Source organism: Myotis nattereri, assembly GCF_964212035.1.
Source record: "Myotis nattereri genome assembly, chromosome: 11".
Taxonomy (NCBI): Eukaryota; Metazoa; Chordata; class Mammalia; order Chiroptera; family Vespertilionidae; genus Myotis; species Myotis nattereri.
The window spans coordinates 40,082,924-40,100,695 of NC_138086.1; the positions used below are offsets into that span (position 1 = coordinate 40,082,924).

At 35.8% G+C, this 17,772-nt stretch overlaps 1 protein-coding gene across 1 annotated transcript in view; it reads right to left on the reverse strand.

Moving 5' to 3' along the window:
* SEMA3D (semaphorin 3D) overlaps window positions 1–17,772 on the reverse strand; it is a 193,951-nt gene that overhangs the window by 58,750 nt on the left and 117,429 nt on the right. The window contains exons 5-7 of the mRNA XM_081102746.1: window positions 15,455–15,574; window positions 10,706–10,799; window positions 8,039–8,167 (exon numbers count right to left, since the gene is read on the reverse strand). Coding sequence (XP_080958872.1) covers window positions 8,039–8,167; window positions 10,706–10,799; window positions 15,455–15,574 — 343 coding nt within the window. The remainder of the gene's footprint in view (window positions 1–8,038; window positions 8,168–10,705; window positions 10,800–15,454; window positions 15,575–17,772) is intronic.

A 17,772-nucleotide genomic window follows, 5' to 3' on the forward strand; every position in this document is an offset into this window, starting at 1 on the left:
GTGGGCACCAACTTTCTCCACTTTGTTTTTCTTATTCCCTGTTCTGCTCCTGGAATTTAGAACTCCGATGGATTCCTATGCTCCTGATAAGCTCACTTTCATGTGATCCTAGATTATATAAAAGTTTAATTTTAGAAAACTATGTCGGATGCTTTAAATTTTCTTTTCTAATTAATCTTAAGTTAGCAAGATCCATTAACAATTTCACTCAAGGTTTTATGACTTTTCCCCCTCCAGCCCATCTTTTAAATTATTGATAAATTACAAACACTTGGTTTTGAATTCCTGAGCAAAGTAAAGGTCTTTTGTTGTAACAAAGGGACACTTCTCATTTTTTATTTAAATACATTATGTTTATTTAAAAAAAACAAAACTCTTTGTGGAAATAAATTTTCCTACAAATGTGCTATTAAGATTTCAGCAAATTCATGAAAGCAAAAAGTATTTTTAATCACTACTATGTTCAAACACTTAGAACAAGAAAACTGGTAGAATCAAAGAATGTAAAAATTAATAAAACTAACTCTTCACTTCAAACCAATTACAATCGAGATTAAGGAAATATTAACATATGACCAAGATATATGGCTAAGAAGGCCCATCTTGATGTTTCCAATGACTTAAGAGGGGGTTGAGACAATATAGGTAGAGAAAAGACAACCAACTGTGGGCTCCCAAATACACAGACTGGACATTAATAATCATCTATAGAATTTTTTTAATTTGCAAATGTCTCAATTCAATGTCCGGGTCCTGAATGAAAATCTCCAGTTGCACTGGCATGTGTATTTTTAAAATTTAGTTATATACAAAGATAAATAAAACCTTATAGGTGATTCTTATAAGTATCTAAGATTAAGAGTCACGGATGTAGATATAATATATATATATATAACAGATGGTCTTATTGTGTCTATTCAGTGACTTTTAGTTTTACTGGTTTTATTGAACTCTCTTTTGAATGTTGATTATTTTTCCAGTACTATAAGAAAATTATTTTGGAGTACTGTTAGAAAATTGAATGGTGGAAGTGTTTAAAGCCAAATGTTTACTAAATGAAGAAATCTAATTAGGGGAAAAGAGTATCAAATAGTACTCTATTCTGTGATTTAAACAATATGCATATTTATGAGTTAAAAGTACACACATGTTTCAAGAATAAAGAGTTTCTTTTTTGCAGATTCAATTGAGGTCCTGTCTCAGAACATTGATGTTAGTATTTCTTGATAGAAACTTTCCTGACTTGCTGCCTAATTTAGGTAAAAATAGGTATCATGTAATCAGTATATGACATGCACTGTTGCTGAATTAAATAATATAAAATTATGCCAATAGACACCTGGGCTCTATTATACCACATTTCCCCCCTTTGGCATTTGAAACACATGTCCTAATAGGGGTGGAGTTTGTACTCAAGCATTTTCACAAGTGAACTTTAGCATGACACCGAGTCTCTGCCAAGTGAAGATGGAATAAATCCACAGGGCCTGCAGTACACATCGCTTTCATTTCTCCCTCTGAACCTCTCACCCAGATGAGCTCACCTACACAATGACAATGTATAATGACTTTCTTACTTTCTTTTACTTCTTGCAACACCTTTTTTCTAAAAAAAATGTTATTCTTTTGTGTGGAAGGAGAATTTATAGCCAACAGAGTACTCCCAAAGAAGCTGCAAATAAAAAACTGCCTCCATATGTTAAAAATGAAAAATTAAAACAAAAATTCTTCTTTATTTCATGGAAGGAAACAAAAACAGATGCGACTGAGGTGTCATCATTTGTTTTCATTTTCCATCCTTCAGTTTTTTCCTAAAATTCTCATAAAAACTCCACTGTGCTTGAGTGACCACCCTGACTTGTATCTATATTCCTAGTTGTTGGTATGTTCTAAGGTAAAGTTGAGAGAGAAAAAAATTGTGGAATCATCCAAGTCTTCTCTAGAACTCCCTATAGTATTTCCATTTCACCTTTGTGATTTTTTATTCTCCTGTTAGGTATTTAATAGGCATATTCATTTCTCAAAGAAGGCATCAGGACTCATACTTAAGTCTTTTGGAACTGGATTAGAGAAATTCTGACAAGGATCCTTAGACTAGTAATGATACCATTATAAATAACCCACTTATGAATTTACTGGAAAGGAGCAAAGGGAAGGCCAAAGTTTATAGGCATGCCATTTATGCAACTTTACCAGGAAGCTGCAAAGCCACTCGTCTGTTCCTGGAAGATCGCTGGGAGAAGAGACTGGATAGTAGATACACACCAAGTAAGGTCTGGATGATATAGGGAGCAGATCAATGGCCAGAGTAGGTTTGGCCACTGCAGGCATGGAAAGATTTAAGATACATAAGCTCCTAAACCAAGTTCTCTCTCTTGAATGCTGGGCTCCTGGCTCTCTTGTAGGGGCTGTGCCCTCTGTATTTGCCCACATGACTCAGGGCCATGTGGACCCCACACAATGGACTGATGGATTAGAACTAGCCTGATGCTGTGTAGAACCCAACTCTACATGGAACAGGAACTCTGGACTCTGGCTTTGCTTTTAGCTCTGTTGAATCCCCAGCTGCACCTCTTCCAGGACAAGTTTAAGGAAAATGGGACTTTGCAAACCAAGGGATTTAATTCCATGAAAATAAAGCTTTCTACCACACCTCATCCTCCCGGAGGGATTTCCAGAAATGCTTATTCCAGTGGTACCCAAAGAACCCCACTCCCACAAGCAACGGAGAAAGGCCATCCACACATTTCTCCATTAATAGTAAGTGCAGAGCTTAACTGCTATCACACTGGTTAATTCCATGCAGGGCAAAGAACAAAATATGGCACACACATGCATCAAGGATTTTAAACTCCCTAAAGGTTCAGTAATAAAAATGGACTTATTAAATATTCATTTAGTATCATATTTTTTAAAAGGTTAATTACTTAAAATCTGCATCTTAATAGCTAAAATACTCAATTGCAAATTTAATTTAATTCTTAAATTTCATTTCATCTTGACATAATGTCAGTTTACCTTCACGAGAGTTTACATCATCACAGACATGCAAAAAGTAGGATTTTAAATTGCAAATGAAAGTGGAAGCAAAATTTAAGAGAACATAATATCTTAAAGGGAAATAGTACAATCTATAATAATAAAAGCGTAATATGCTAATTAGACTGGATGTCCTTTCAGATGTCTGTTGAGTGAGACTCCTTCCACGTTCTGCGTGGAGTAGGGTTCGGTATCTGAAAGAGGAGCCGCACAGCAAATGAGAGAAAAAGACATGAGATAATTTTGCTATATTGGAGGACCAGGTGGCAAGTCCTGAAGGACTTCCTCCTTGCTCAGGCCTCACCAAGCTTTTATTGATCTGGGATGCCCCCATAGCATAGCCCTTAGGCAGGTGACCCCCTAGTAACAAGGGGACTAGCCCATCAGCAAGGATTTACATAATAATAAATGGGGGAGTAGTTTCAGCTGCCACTGTCTGGACAAATAGAGGTGACGCCTAGCTCCGGGCTTTGCTAGGGCTTCAAAGGCACCCAGCCTTCCGTGGGTTTCTGGGAGTTCTCTGTCTATGCTTATCACATAGTGAAGGCAATAAACAGTTTCCCACAGATGTCCATCTTTCCAGACAAAGCCACAGCAGGTGGGGACGAGGCAAAGGCAGCAGAGCCCCCCCCCCCCCCCCCCCCCGCCCTGGCGACAGTGGGCGGGGGCTGCAGGCAGGGGCCGGGGCCAAGGCCCTTGCACGAACTTCATGCATTGGGCCTCTAGTAATGTAATAATATATAAGAAGAAATACATTAGACATTGATCCTATTATTTGAAATATCAAATATCTGTCAGATCTTTCAACCTGGCAATAATTTTATTAGACCCAGGATTGAGTTTTACATCTAAATGCCAAATGAATAGTAAAGAAAATTTACACATATGTTGCATTATGCTATTGTGGGCTCTTGTACATCATTAATAAACAATATACTTTAGACCACAGCTGTTTAATAGAAATGTCCATGATGATGAAAATGTCTTATATCTGTGCTATCCAATAAGGTAGCCCCCAAGCCCATCTGATTATTCAGCACTTTATATATGACCAGTGTGACTAAGAAACCGAGTTTTAAATTTATTTAATTTTAATTAATTTCACATGTGGCTAGTGCCTACCATATTGGTTAGTGCAGCTATAGAGTAATTAGGTTGTGTCATTAACTGTGTTAGGTCTAGTGCTAAGGAAAAAAACTGAGCTTTTTGTAGCCCCATAACTGCTACTAAAATAGGAGTCAAGCTTCCAAATTCAGGAGACCTGATATGCTGCTCTTGTCAGAAGTTGGTATTGTGATGGAAGGATGGGTCTGGTACTTAGGAGACCTGGACATATCCCTTCTCCTCACTGAGTCTCAATTTGTGGAGCATGAGGTTGAATAAGATAATGTCTGAGATAACATTCATTCCCAATAATCAGCACAGCTCCTCAAACAATCACTGTGCTTTGTCCCCACCACTCCTGACACTAGCTGATGAACTCACTGACCTGTCTTTGGACCCTAGGCTGACTACAACTGAAAAATGGCCACTTCTCAGAACTGAGGAGAGAAACTCTCCCTAATCAAGCCAATCTTTTTAGCCTTAGCATGTCAGGTACTTCCTCATCATAAGAATTTCATAACGTTTGTGTAATTTCTCCCTTGCTCTGTCCTAGTTTCCATACCGAGAAGCTAACTGGGTCTCTTGAAGCACTCACTGTGCTCTTCTGATTCCAGCCTTCTTGTCCCTCAGCAAACCTCTGACTTAATGCTCACACTGACTGACTCCGGCTAGACCAAAATGATGTAAAAAACAATAAAATAATGGCAATAAACCAGAGATAACGTGATGGGGACCTATAGGAAGATGATGGCAATGGAAAAAACAAGGTCAATTGATATTTTGAAGGAAGTAAAGGTCCTTAGCAAAAGATTAGATAAAGGGTGAAGGAGAGGAAGGAATCAAAGATAATTTCAAGGTAACTGGGTGGATGAAATTAAGAAAGTTAAGACAGCTAAAAATCAGGAAACTGGAAGTGAAGGATAGGTTACAAAGGGAAAACATGACAATTTTAAAGTTAGACTCATAAAATTTTAGATTTTGGACACAATAGTCTCTTATATACCTATTTCTACATCTCTATCTATCTACCTATCTATATATATGAGGAAACTCAAAGGATCACTAAACAACTTGTAAAAGTTTCAAAGCACTTTGTAGTATAATCAAGGCTAAGGCTTAGATATCTTTATTCCCATATCAAACAACCATTTCTTCTAATCTGAGATGAAAATATAAGATATCCAAATAAATGTTTTTAAGGGCACTCAGTTCTAAGAAAAGGCTGGAAATATAGTTTTAGGAAACACTAGAACACAAGAAATAATTTCACAGAATTCAGCACCCTGTGAATACTTTAATTATTCCAAATTTTCAGACAAAGAAAGATTTGACCATGGCCATACATAAGTGATGGTAAGTATTTAAACCTAGGCAACTAAATTACACATAAACAGAGCTATAATTTTTATCTAAACTGGGGCACATTTGAGATTAAAGAACAGATTAAAACTGGAAACATCCAGGCAAATCAGGTCATATGGCACTCTTGTCGCTAACCACTAAGCAATCTGCCATAAATGCTCTAGAACCATAAATGTTCTCCCTCAGTCTTAATCATTTGCCTACATTCAATCCATTGAGAACTTCTGCGGTATATATTTTCTCCTACCTTCAATTTCTTCCTTTCTGATGACTTCAATTGCAATTTTTCCCCAGTATCCAAAATGTTATCCTGAAATCTCCCTCAAATTCTTCTATTCCCAAACAAATATCTTCAATTTCTAATATTTATTCATGTATATTCTCATGTCCACCTCCACTGCCACTACCTTTGTCCTATTTCATCCTTATTTTCTGCTTTTGTGAGATGGTCTCTTATCTTTCTCTGTCCTCATTCTCCTTTAGTCTTCCCTTCATGCTATTGTCAGTTACCTTCATCAAAAACAAAGATCTGATCCTCTAACTAACATCAGGGAATGGGGCAGGAGGGTCAAAAGAAACAACCTTCTAGTTAAAAATGAATGAGCTTTGGGGATGTAAAATATAGCATGGTGACTATAGTTAATAATATTGTACTCCATATTTTAAAGTTGCTAAGAAAATACATCTTAAAGTTCCCATGACAAGAAAAAAAAAATTGTTAACTATGTCTGGTGATGGATGTTGCTACATTTACTGTGGTGATCAATTTACAATATATACAAATATAGATTCATTATGCTATATACTGCAACTAATATAATGTTACTTGTCAACTATCCCTCAAAAAGATAAAATATAAATTAAAAGATAGATAACTTCTCATCGGTTTCTGGATATCTACAGCTTTCTAGTTTCATATCCCACTCTCTTCTTACGCCTCAGGCATTTATCATGCATGAGGTTAGCAACCCTCCTGCATAATCTTTTCAGGCCCAGTGCATAGAATAGCCCGTAGTATGCCATAGGCCCTCAAATGTTGTTTATTAAAAGAATGTTCAACCAACTCACTTGATCTTAGCCAAAAGGTCAAGAAGCGATAAAATGTTCAACCAACTCAAAGGTTTTCTACTTTTGCCATGCTCTCCACATGGCCCGAAGAACAAATCTGCTAGGCAAATAATAGTTGAATAAATATTTCCTATATTTATTGTTCTAGCAGTATTCAGACTTCTTTATGGATTTGTCACAGTTAAGGAAAAGAATGGAATAATCTTTTAAATGGCAATATAATGATATTTGCCATCCCAAGACTGGAAAATACAATCTACATTTCACTTTAAAGCCTTAAGTATATCTTGTTACCAAGCAGATGACTAAATTTTCTTTTGGTAAAATCTATGGAGTTCCTCTCAATTAAGTATTTCCACAAAACATCACAAGGCTCAAGAAGACAGTCCTGCCTTGAATGAGTGTTAAGAAACCACTTAATTGGGGATATTCTAAATTTGTGTTACCTATTAATGGGTTCTATTTTGGTCAGTGAAATTGACATTGTTGTGTAAACAAATGGATCTGGAAGTTTTGACTAAAGAAATGTTTTTCCCTTTTGTTTATATTGTCATTCCTTAAATGACATGGACAGATAGAGAGATAGCCCCTAGGAAGTCTCTACCCTGGCCTCCTCCACTAAAACCCAATATTTATGGTGGGAATGAGAAATGCTGCTTGCCTGCTTAAATAGCAATGTTATGTTATTCTGCTATGCAGCGGAATAAAGTCCTATGTTGATTAAAAACATTAACGATAAATCTTGACTTGTTGCAAGGCAGTAGGAAAAAAAAAAATCCTTGCCTTTTTCCTTGAATTAAATAAATATATTTAGTCTTTGTTTTGTTGTTGCTTTTTCTTTTCTTTCTTTCTTTTTTTTTTTTTGGAGGAGTTTGTTTGTCTTATTGAAAACTTGGAATGCTGTATGACCCCCAAACAAAAAAGAAATCAAACTAATGGCGATATCAATATGCTTAAAATTTTGGAGGGAGATACCTTATGCAAAACATAAATTATCTTTAAACAAAAGAAGTTAGCATTATAATCTAACCCCTTTCCAATTTGCTCATAGACAGAATGTGACTTAGTCATCAAAAGACTACAGGAAAAAGATTGCTATCTTGTAGCCTAGCTCTGCAGCTTACAAGTTGTAAGACCTTGACCAAATTATTCAACTTCTCTCTATCTCATCCTTAAAAATTTGTAATAATTAAATATACCTCATAGGTCATTAAGAATATTAAAAAATCAATTAGAACATAGAAATGTCAAGGACAACAGCACATGCTCAATAAATGTCAGTTATTATTATTATTATTATTATTATATATATATAACATGTATAACTTTGTGAGAATTTATTTCAAACTTATTTTAAAATGTTGAACTAAATTGCTTATACCAAAACAAATCTGAATGAATAATAATGACTTTCTTATCTTTCCAAAAGCAAGGCAAAACAATCAAAAGTGAGAAAATCACTAACCATTGAGCCAGTAGTGCTCTGAAATGTCAGTTCTGATGTAATGGTGGTCTTGAGTAGGCCCAAGGGACCGCGTGAATGCGGTATCTTTGCCAAGGAAATCAGAAGCTGTTCCAGAGTAGAGGTATTCATCTGGGTGGGAGAAAAGAATACATAAGACTTCTAAGAGTTTACCAGCAGTACTATTTACAATATACTAATTTCACAGCATGAAACCAAAGATGTTTATTGCTTAACATCAGAATATATTGAGGCTATAATTCATAAATTTCACATTCAGATTTTGAAAAATTTTCTTAAAGAAAAGATAACTCCATAAACGTTGGTAATCTGATGCTTTAAGAACTGTACATGTATTGGCTTCTCTTACAAATTAGCTCTTCCGTCCTTCTCACAAATAATTCAATGGTATATCATAATTAGGAGTTTCTCATTGTAACAACACAAAGAAATATTAAAAAGTAAATGCCATAATGAGGAATGGATTGCGTAATTAGTATTTACTTAACAGACACAACCTCAATGACCACAACTTTTCTTTGCCTAATCTCTGCTGAAAGGGAGCTTTCAGCACTGAAGTCATTCTTTGTAATTATAACATTTTACATTCCTTGTAGCTAGTCATGTCTCTAATAGTTCTGATAAACAGGAATTCCTGAAAGGGGAAAGAAGGGAATGATGTTGCTATTACTGCATACCAAACTTCTTTGTCCTGTTATTTATGTAAAGTGGATATCCATGTTTTATGAGAGAGAGGAGAGAGGAGAGGAGAGGAGAGGAGAGGAGAGGAGAGGAGAGGAGAGGAGAGGAGAGGAGAGGAGAGGAGAGGAGAGGAGAGGGGAGGTAGGGGAAAGAGAAATGTGGCTAGTGAAGAAGAAATAGGCTGAGAGGGGAAAGGTTGGTGAGAAGATAGAAGGAGGAAGAGGAAAAGGAGACAGGAAGGAGAGAAAAAGACGACAGGAAGGGGAAGAGCGTAAAAGGAGATGGGGATGGGGGAGGCATAAAGGGGGAGAAAAGAGGAAGGGGATGTTCAAAGTTTCCCAATGATTATTATCACGTTGTTGGGGTGGAGGAAGGTGGCAGAAAACAATGCTATCCCTATAGTAGAATGTGTTGCCTTTTTGAGAGCTAAGCTACTGCAAGAAATCTTTATAGTCAACTACTTTGGGTTAACCTTAATAGACCAAAATTAAAAATGACCAATCTCTACAGAAAATTTAGATTTTTTAAATGTCTAAATGAAAGAACAATAAAGACATTGTTTTATCACTGAAGACCAATTTTCCTCACATATATTTAAATTTTGCTTTTGTATAAGTGATTCAAATACCTTCTAAATCCTCTGATCATATCCATCTAAATGAATTTTTACTAAGCTAATTGACACAACAGTCAACCTCAATAAAAAAAAAGCACAAAATAGAGAAATCCAGTAAATAATGTAAATGTACAAAATGCACTGCTTCCATCTCTTAAAACATTCCCTTAAAATACGTGGTAAATGGAAACATTTCATTTGGGGAAATTTTTTTTAAAACAAAAGTACAAAAACACCAACATCAACAAAGTCATTGTGGAAAAAGTTTGGTAGGAGTAAAGGAAACAAATTATTACCTTCAAACAAAATTTTAACTATTTGAACATTTTTGTCAGAAAAAAAAAATTGTATGTTTCAACTCCAAAACTGAATCTGTAGATCCAGGCTTTAAAACTGTCTTCCTTGTATTTAAATTACTTAGAGATTCTTAAGAGGGGTCACCAATGCCTACCATCTATTGTTTTTTATTAAGGGTGTGTTAACCCTTCTTGACAGATTAGAATCACAAATCATCTATCTCATTTTTTTAGGATAATGACTGAACATTAGTCACGATTTTCAAAACATAAAAAAACACAAGCTTTCACTTCAAAGGGAGTTCACCAGTTCTCACTAAGTGAAAATTAAAATGTCATGGTGCTTCACTCGCATAGACTATTCAAACATTTGATAGACAAGCTAAATAAAAAGAGAATAAAGTCACGAACTAAACCAAGACAAAAGGAGTTCTTATAATGGTTGAAATGTTGTGCCGACATTCCTCAGAGTAGACTTCAGACCACACAGCACTGCGCTCTTTAAACAGAAGAGTCTTCTCATAAGAAAACTTAAGATGTATACAAAGCTAGAGAAGACTGAACATGCTAGTAAAAATTAGTGAACATGTGAAATTTTTATTAGCATGTGAAATGGGAATAAAAGGCATCCTATTATCTGTACTCTATAATTTGATTAATTTATTTTAACTTATCCACTTATCATTAATCCTTCCACTTAAGTCTTAACATTTTCAACATATGATGTTTAAGGAATTGTTAAATTTATGGGGACGCAGCTCAGCAAAGATAATCTGAGACATTTAAGTGTAAAATTTAAGAACAGGTGAGTGTGTGTGATTTGCATTAAAAAGAATTCAAGCAGGAGTTCATGTAAAACATAACTGTGCAGACAGTAAGGATGGCTGAGACCTCACTTTATTGATAAGGATGCTAAATATAGAGAGATTTGGCACTCAAACACTATGGTCAGCAGAAGACTCCACAATAATCTTTGACTCAATATAAAAATGTAGTTTAATCTACACATACCTTGTTAAAACACCTAAAGCAAGAACTGCCTGTCATTGATCTTACCTGTCATTACTGAAGCAAAAGGCTGTTGAGGATCAAAAGGACATTTCAGTCTGCCAGACTCCAAATTGTGCGTATCTAGCTTGAACATAACTTCCTGTTATGAGAAATATTAACACAAGTGAGATTTCTTAAAATATCAGAATCAGCAAGAACCTAGGAGATAAGAACTAATATCTAACTCATTAATTCAACAAAAACTGATTGAGCACATACAGCATGTGCATCATGCTGTGCTCCTTGACTCTTTAGGAAATGTTATTACTGGCAAGACTCAATCTCCATGTTTTGGTCTCTGCTTGCCCAAAGTAATAATAATAATAATACGGAATGGATTTTTCTGTCAGAAGTACTAATATACTCATAAATTCATGTAGTCTGGACCACTATCATTATCAATATCACCATCAAACACACATATTTTTTAAGTCTAATAAGTAATTTGTTGAGCTTAGCAAGTCAATTTCCTCCACTATGAGATAAATTTACTATAATATTAATACTTCCATAGCTATTATGGTCTATTTATCTAAGCATCTGCAACTATTCCAAATTACGTAAGCCTTGTTGTACTTTGTAATTTTAGTGACATAAAATGTTTTAAGGTAGGAAGTTCATTTTCATAGCTGTTGATGCATGTGGGCAAAAAATATCCTGTTACAGTATTTTCACTGTTATGAAAACACTGTACACATTAAAAGCCACATAGTTATTTTGGCTGAAACATCTATTTGTACAATAGTGGCCACAGACACTGAATGACATTGGCATATTTTAATATTCAGGAATAAAAATAACATCTTAAGTTGGACTTTCCAAGAAAAATATGAATGTATAATGAATACTGTCCCATGAGCTTGAGTGGTTCATAACAATGACAACACTACCCTACAGCAAAAAGGCTGATGACTCACCCTGCCTAGGCACTAGAGAAATCCGGCATTTCAGACATTCTCTCTAGATGGTATAGCTACAGAGTTGTATCAGAGCACACATACATGTCATAAAAAAGGACCATTCAGTGCTACTTCGCTAGAAAGCAAGCAATGAAACAAAAGGGATAGAGGAACTGGATTATTTATTGTATTGTCTGCCATGTCAGATGTTTTTCTTATGAACAAGACTAACAGTAGCTATTGCCTTTAAAAAATAGCAATAGTAATTTAAATAGCATGATTAACAATTGTTATTCTACAGTTCCAAGTAAATGCATTTTAATACTAAATAGTAAGGTTCCTAACAGTCAGTAGGTACTAACCATGGGCCAGAATCTTTATGTATGTTGCTCAGTGAATCCATACCATAAGCCTAATAATGAAGCTATTCTGAGAATTCCAACTTTACAAGAGAAATATTGAGGATAGAGGGATTAATTACCTTGTTCAGCATCACAAAGCTAGTAAGAATTAAAGCAGTAGTTTGAACTCGCATTGTCTCCAAAGTTCATGCTTTTAACTAATGTAGTCTCAGAATTCAAACTCATGAACTTAAAATGTGTTGAAATCAATTTATAGTAGCCTCACAGTGACCATGTAACATGATCAATCCCAAGTATATTTAAATAGAACAGGTCAGCTAATGGCAAGCTATGAGAGCGGAGACCAGGCATGAAAAAAAAGCCTAGCGCGAATACATTTAGGGCTGCTTTCCAACTGTGGATGAGGCTAAAGGTATGTCAGGAAAAACACACCTGTAGATAGTGGTTCTTAAGTATGTTTAAATATTGTTAAGGGAACATTATTCTTCACAGATCAAACAGAAGTGTTGACTCTAAAGCCTATAATAGTACATTGTAAAGGGGGAAAGTAAGCTGAATCCTGCTGTGGCAGAAGATCAGAGTGAAAAGCTAAAAAAAACTAAGAAAATATCTGAGAGAATGTCACAGTTGATGCAAAGTACTAAATACTCCCTTATAATTGTACAGACTTCTGTTTTCATAATGCAACATTTCATTAAATTCTCAAGATAAGCCCGTAAAATGGGTATTTGTGCAGGCTGAGGACAAGGCCTCCCTTATAATCTCCTGGACAAAGGAGACAGTGGGGAAGCAAGTTTCCCTGGGCCAGAGTCAAGGACACCAACAGGAAGATGATGTAAAAAATAATGGCTGATTAAATGGGCTGCCTCAGATAAACTGACTACTTTACATGGCATTCTAACTTTTGAGACAGCTTCAACTCATAAGATTTTTTTCTCCATTTAATTCTTTAATCTAATTATTTTTGCAAAAAGCATATATCGAGGCTGCACACTGAAATATTGTTGAAACAAAGCAAGAGTGATAGGAAATATTTAATCATCACAACTAGGAAAAGTTTTTATCAATACTTTTCTCATTTAAAGATGAGATTTGCATCAGGAAAAGGAAAATAGAATATACTTCCAATATAATTATTTAACAGCTATCAGGCACTCCAAGTTTTGAAGAATACATGTATATGTATATGTATATGTATATGTATATGTATATGTATATGTATATTATATATATAGCAGACATTAATACAATACTTTTGAAATCCTTGCTTTTGTACCTTTCTGTGCTTCTGTGGGCTATTATGGCTGAGTATTAAGTGACTGGAATGAAGCAGGTGCTATGCCAAAGCCTATACTATAATTTTCTCATTTTGTCCTCAAAATTACTCGGTGAGGTAGTTAGTATTACTATCATTGTTTTGCTGAATAAACAGAAGCTTGGAAAGCTTATGCAGTGTGCACAAGACCATGGAGCTGGTTAAGTGACTGCAGCCATAATTCAAACTCTGGCTCCTCGAGCTCCAATGATTAGTTGTTGACAGCAGCCCTGACTTCTGCCCTGAAATCCAGATCTAACTTCCTACTGGCATGACCTACTGACTATTTCTCAAATGCAGTACGTACAAAACTAACTCACCAGTCTCCCCACAAACTTGTTACTATTCTCACCTCAGTAAATAACACCACTCTCCAACTCACTGCCAAACGCAGAAATCTGGGATTCATTGGAGCGTTTGACCCTTCTGCCCATTGCCCCGGCCGCACGGAACAGGAGCCCCAGGAAGGGGATTTCCCACACTTCTCTTCTTCATCCCTGTTATATATTAGTTCCCTCTTCTCAATCACCTCCAGAGCAACCTTGTCTATTTTGAAAATGGAAGAGCCTTGCAAATTCCCTCTGGAGGAACAATGAATTCCTAGGACTAATAATTCATTCACAGAGTTAACAATCTTCAAGCAGGGCTGACTACAATTACCTGTACTCTTGACCAGCAGCAAACTCAAAAGGCTCCATACGCCTGTGCACTCATAATTCTCTTATTCACAGAGCTTGTAAATTTCACTGCCCCTGGGCTTCTTGACAGTCTGAAGCTAAATAATTAGCTCCATCTAAATTCCTCTTCAGCACTTGTGACTTTTAGGAGCTAAAGAACACTCTTTGCATCCCTCAGCAGGTTGTGAGTTTGGCCTTTAGCCTCAGGCCTCAAAACACATCCAAACTGTGGGGCTATCGCATATAATTACACCCTGTGCTGTGAGCTACTATTATACATTATCCTTCATCAAAGCTAGCCAAGAGAGCATTACACAAGCAACAAAGAATGATGGATTCAGGTTGCCAAGTCTCCTAGTGGTTCAGAGATTTAACTACCAGGGTTGCTTTATTTTCAAACCATTGAGTCTGGGCTAGTTAGACAAGTTGGTTAGAGAGGAAAATTTATCCAGCCACAGTTGTGAATTTGATTTCTGCATGAATCAGTTAAATCAATATAAAGAAACCTGCTCCATAAACTCAGACTTTAATATCAATCATGAAGCCAATTCTGCAAATATGCGTGGTTACTCACAAGAAGTATATACATAAACATAAGGATGACAGTGCAACCATCAACCTATACAAGGATACACTTTAGAGTACAGGTTCCAAAAGCACAGTTGTGCAAGCTTGGTCTAGAGACTGAGTGCTCTGGTTGAGTTCTTTGCTAGAGCATTTATTAGTTGGGTGATCTTGGTCATGTTATTTAATTCTATTGAGACTCAATGTTTCGTAACTTATAAATTAGAAGTGATAAAGATACTAACTTTATTACGAGTGTTGTGAAATTCTAAGAAAACAATTCATGTAAAATGTGTGGTATAATTCATGACACACAAAAACCTTCTGATAGATTAGTTATTAATTACATTTCTGAAATCTGCATGTTTCTTATTTATTGAAATGCTCAGAGAGAGCTGCTATACATTACTCCTAATTAATATATACTTTATTTCCACTATGTCAATTTGGTCCAGCAGAAATAATGGGTTCAGTGTGCTAATATGACTATCTATATACAGTTATTAGAAAATCATTACATTTTCTGTAGTTAATGTCCACCATTATAAACATAACAAGTCAAATTTGTTGGATGGGAAAAATGAAATTTCTTAAAAGATACAATTCCATTGCAAAGTCTTGTGGGAAATGGATTTTTACCAATAGCAACATACAAAACAGATCTAGTTGTAAAAAAACCTCAAGAGAAAATGAAGACATACATAGAGCCCATAGAAAACATGCACTTTCAACATTTTGCACTATTAATTTTGATCATCTCACTAAAAAAAAACTTTTAATAAAACAATTTTTATTAGATAGATAAAGTATATAATCAAAATGGCAATCCATAAAGTGGTTGGGAACATGAGTTCTTATACCATACACAAATTATATGACTCCATGTTTCATAATAAAGTATTACAATAAATTGTTTTCAAGCAATTTCATTATATTACCTCCTTGTAGACTCCAAGATCAATATATCCACATATTGGATGGAATGCTCCAGTTCCGCACACATAAATGTGAGTTTTATTATAGGGTTGAAGGACTCGAATAAAATTTGCACATTCTGTCTATTGGGAATAAAAAAATAAAAGCATTAGCATACAATTCAAGTTTTTGAAAGATGATCATTCATGCCACCTGCTCTTCAAGTAGATAAATCATCAAAAATAAGGGGAAATGAAAAAGATTTATGACAAATGTTTAGACACCTGACTTAGCAAGAAGGTAAAACAAATTAGAAACTGGCTTAAATGATTGACTTTGAAACTTTTTGAAATTTTAAAGGTTTGAAATTATCAGGGTTCCAGAATGCACATCTCTACAGTGATACTTAATGGGGTCTGTAGAATAAATATACATAGAATATTAATGAGGTATACATACTTTTTTTCAAGAATTACCTAGAGATCAAAACTCATCATGTTCTGATGTTCACCATATAGATTCTGCTGTTTGCAACATAAACTGTCTCAGCTACACTGAACACAGATCTGTATTCCTATATATGTGTTCCATTTTTATTGGCTGGAATGCCCTACCATTTTATTTCCATTTATTTTCTTCATATATATATATATATATATATATATATATATAGCCTATATAATAAAAGTCTAATATGCAAATCGACCAAACAGTGGAACAACTGGTCGCTATGATGCACACTGACCACCCGGGGAAGACGCTCAATGCAGGAGCTGCCCCAGCCTGCAGGCCCCCGGCCAGCCAAGGTGAGTGCCAGTGGGGCCACCTGATCGCCGCACCGGTTGCCCTGTAGAGGGAGGCAACCAGCGGTGGCAGCAGAACAGGGTTGGCGAGCAGGCGGTGCCATGCCAGCCAAGGCGGGCGCCTGCAGAGGCCCCACGATTGCCCCACTGGTCACCCCACAGATCGGCCCTGATCGCTGGTCAGGCCTAGGGACCCTACTCATGTGCAAATTTCGTGTACTGGGCCTCTAGTATAATATATATATATATATATATATATATATATATATATATATATATATTGCAGAGAGGAAGAGAGAAGGAGAAAGAGAGAGAGATAGATACATCAATGATGAGAGAGAAACATTCGGTCCCAGAAAGGAGACCGAATCCACAACCCACATGTGCTCTGACTGGGAATCAAACCGGGACCTCCTGGTTCATAGGTCATAGCTCAACCACTGAGCCACACTGGCCAGACTATTTCCATTTATTTTCAATACTATAGAGCCTTCAAGACTCAGACTAATTTCTGCTTATTCCAAGAATGTCTTCTATTTTTCCATGAATATTTTTATACAAAATCCAAATTTTAAAGAAATTTTTACATTTCTAGTTATTTTTCATATGCTTAGGCCCCAAAATATTTCTTTATATTTTTATTAACTTTATAACAGTTATTTCCCATGCCCCTGTTACTTGTCAATACTCAATTTTTCAGTCATTTTTGTTATTATGTACAATTTTCAATTTATCTCCAAAAGTGACTTCTTATCATTACAAAATTACTGGAAACAATTTCTTCATTATGGCTTCGTGATTCCTGGACCCAAAGAGAAAACACTGGGCTATAACATGCTTTTATTCTAGATTGACTCTATCCAAGAGATGGGCAAGAATTTACTAAGTGGGAAACCTATGGAACCACAGAGGTTCATTATCCTTATCTGGATGGCCATGGGTTCTTTACCAGTCAGGCACTGGCTTATGGCACTGTTGTTTTGGGGGTTGGTAGGAAGAAACTAAAACACACACATGCAACTCACCAATGACCTCACTGGACTGGTAGGAAGGTTTTTAGAATTAAATACATTTTTAAAAGGCAAACAGCCGCTTATTAATAAAATTGTTACATGGTTTAAATTAATAATATAATATTTAATAATTGCTTATTATTGCCCTATGTTAAATATCAATATCCCAGTGGCTCTTTTGATTTTAGAGTGAATAGCTATGTCTGCATGCTGTGATAGAGTTCCTAGTACCCACCCAGCTACCTTGGCAATTTTATGTCTCCAGAATTTGTAGATCCCAGTTAATAAAATCTGCACATTTTATCACAAAAGAATGTTACAGTGAACACACTGAGTCTCCTGTTCTCTGCTTCCTTAAAAACAACACAGTTGCTTAAGACTACGTGAAAGGACAATAATAGTCCCTCAGCTACACAAGTAAAGGGTGTTTCTTTATTGGGTAGGAAGAGTCAGCCTCTCTAATAGGAGGAGGATAGCTCAATGTGGTTGCTTAGATTGCATGCTGAAAAGAGAGAGAGAGAGAGA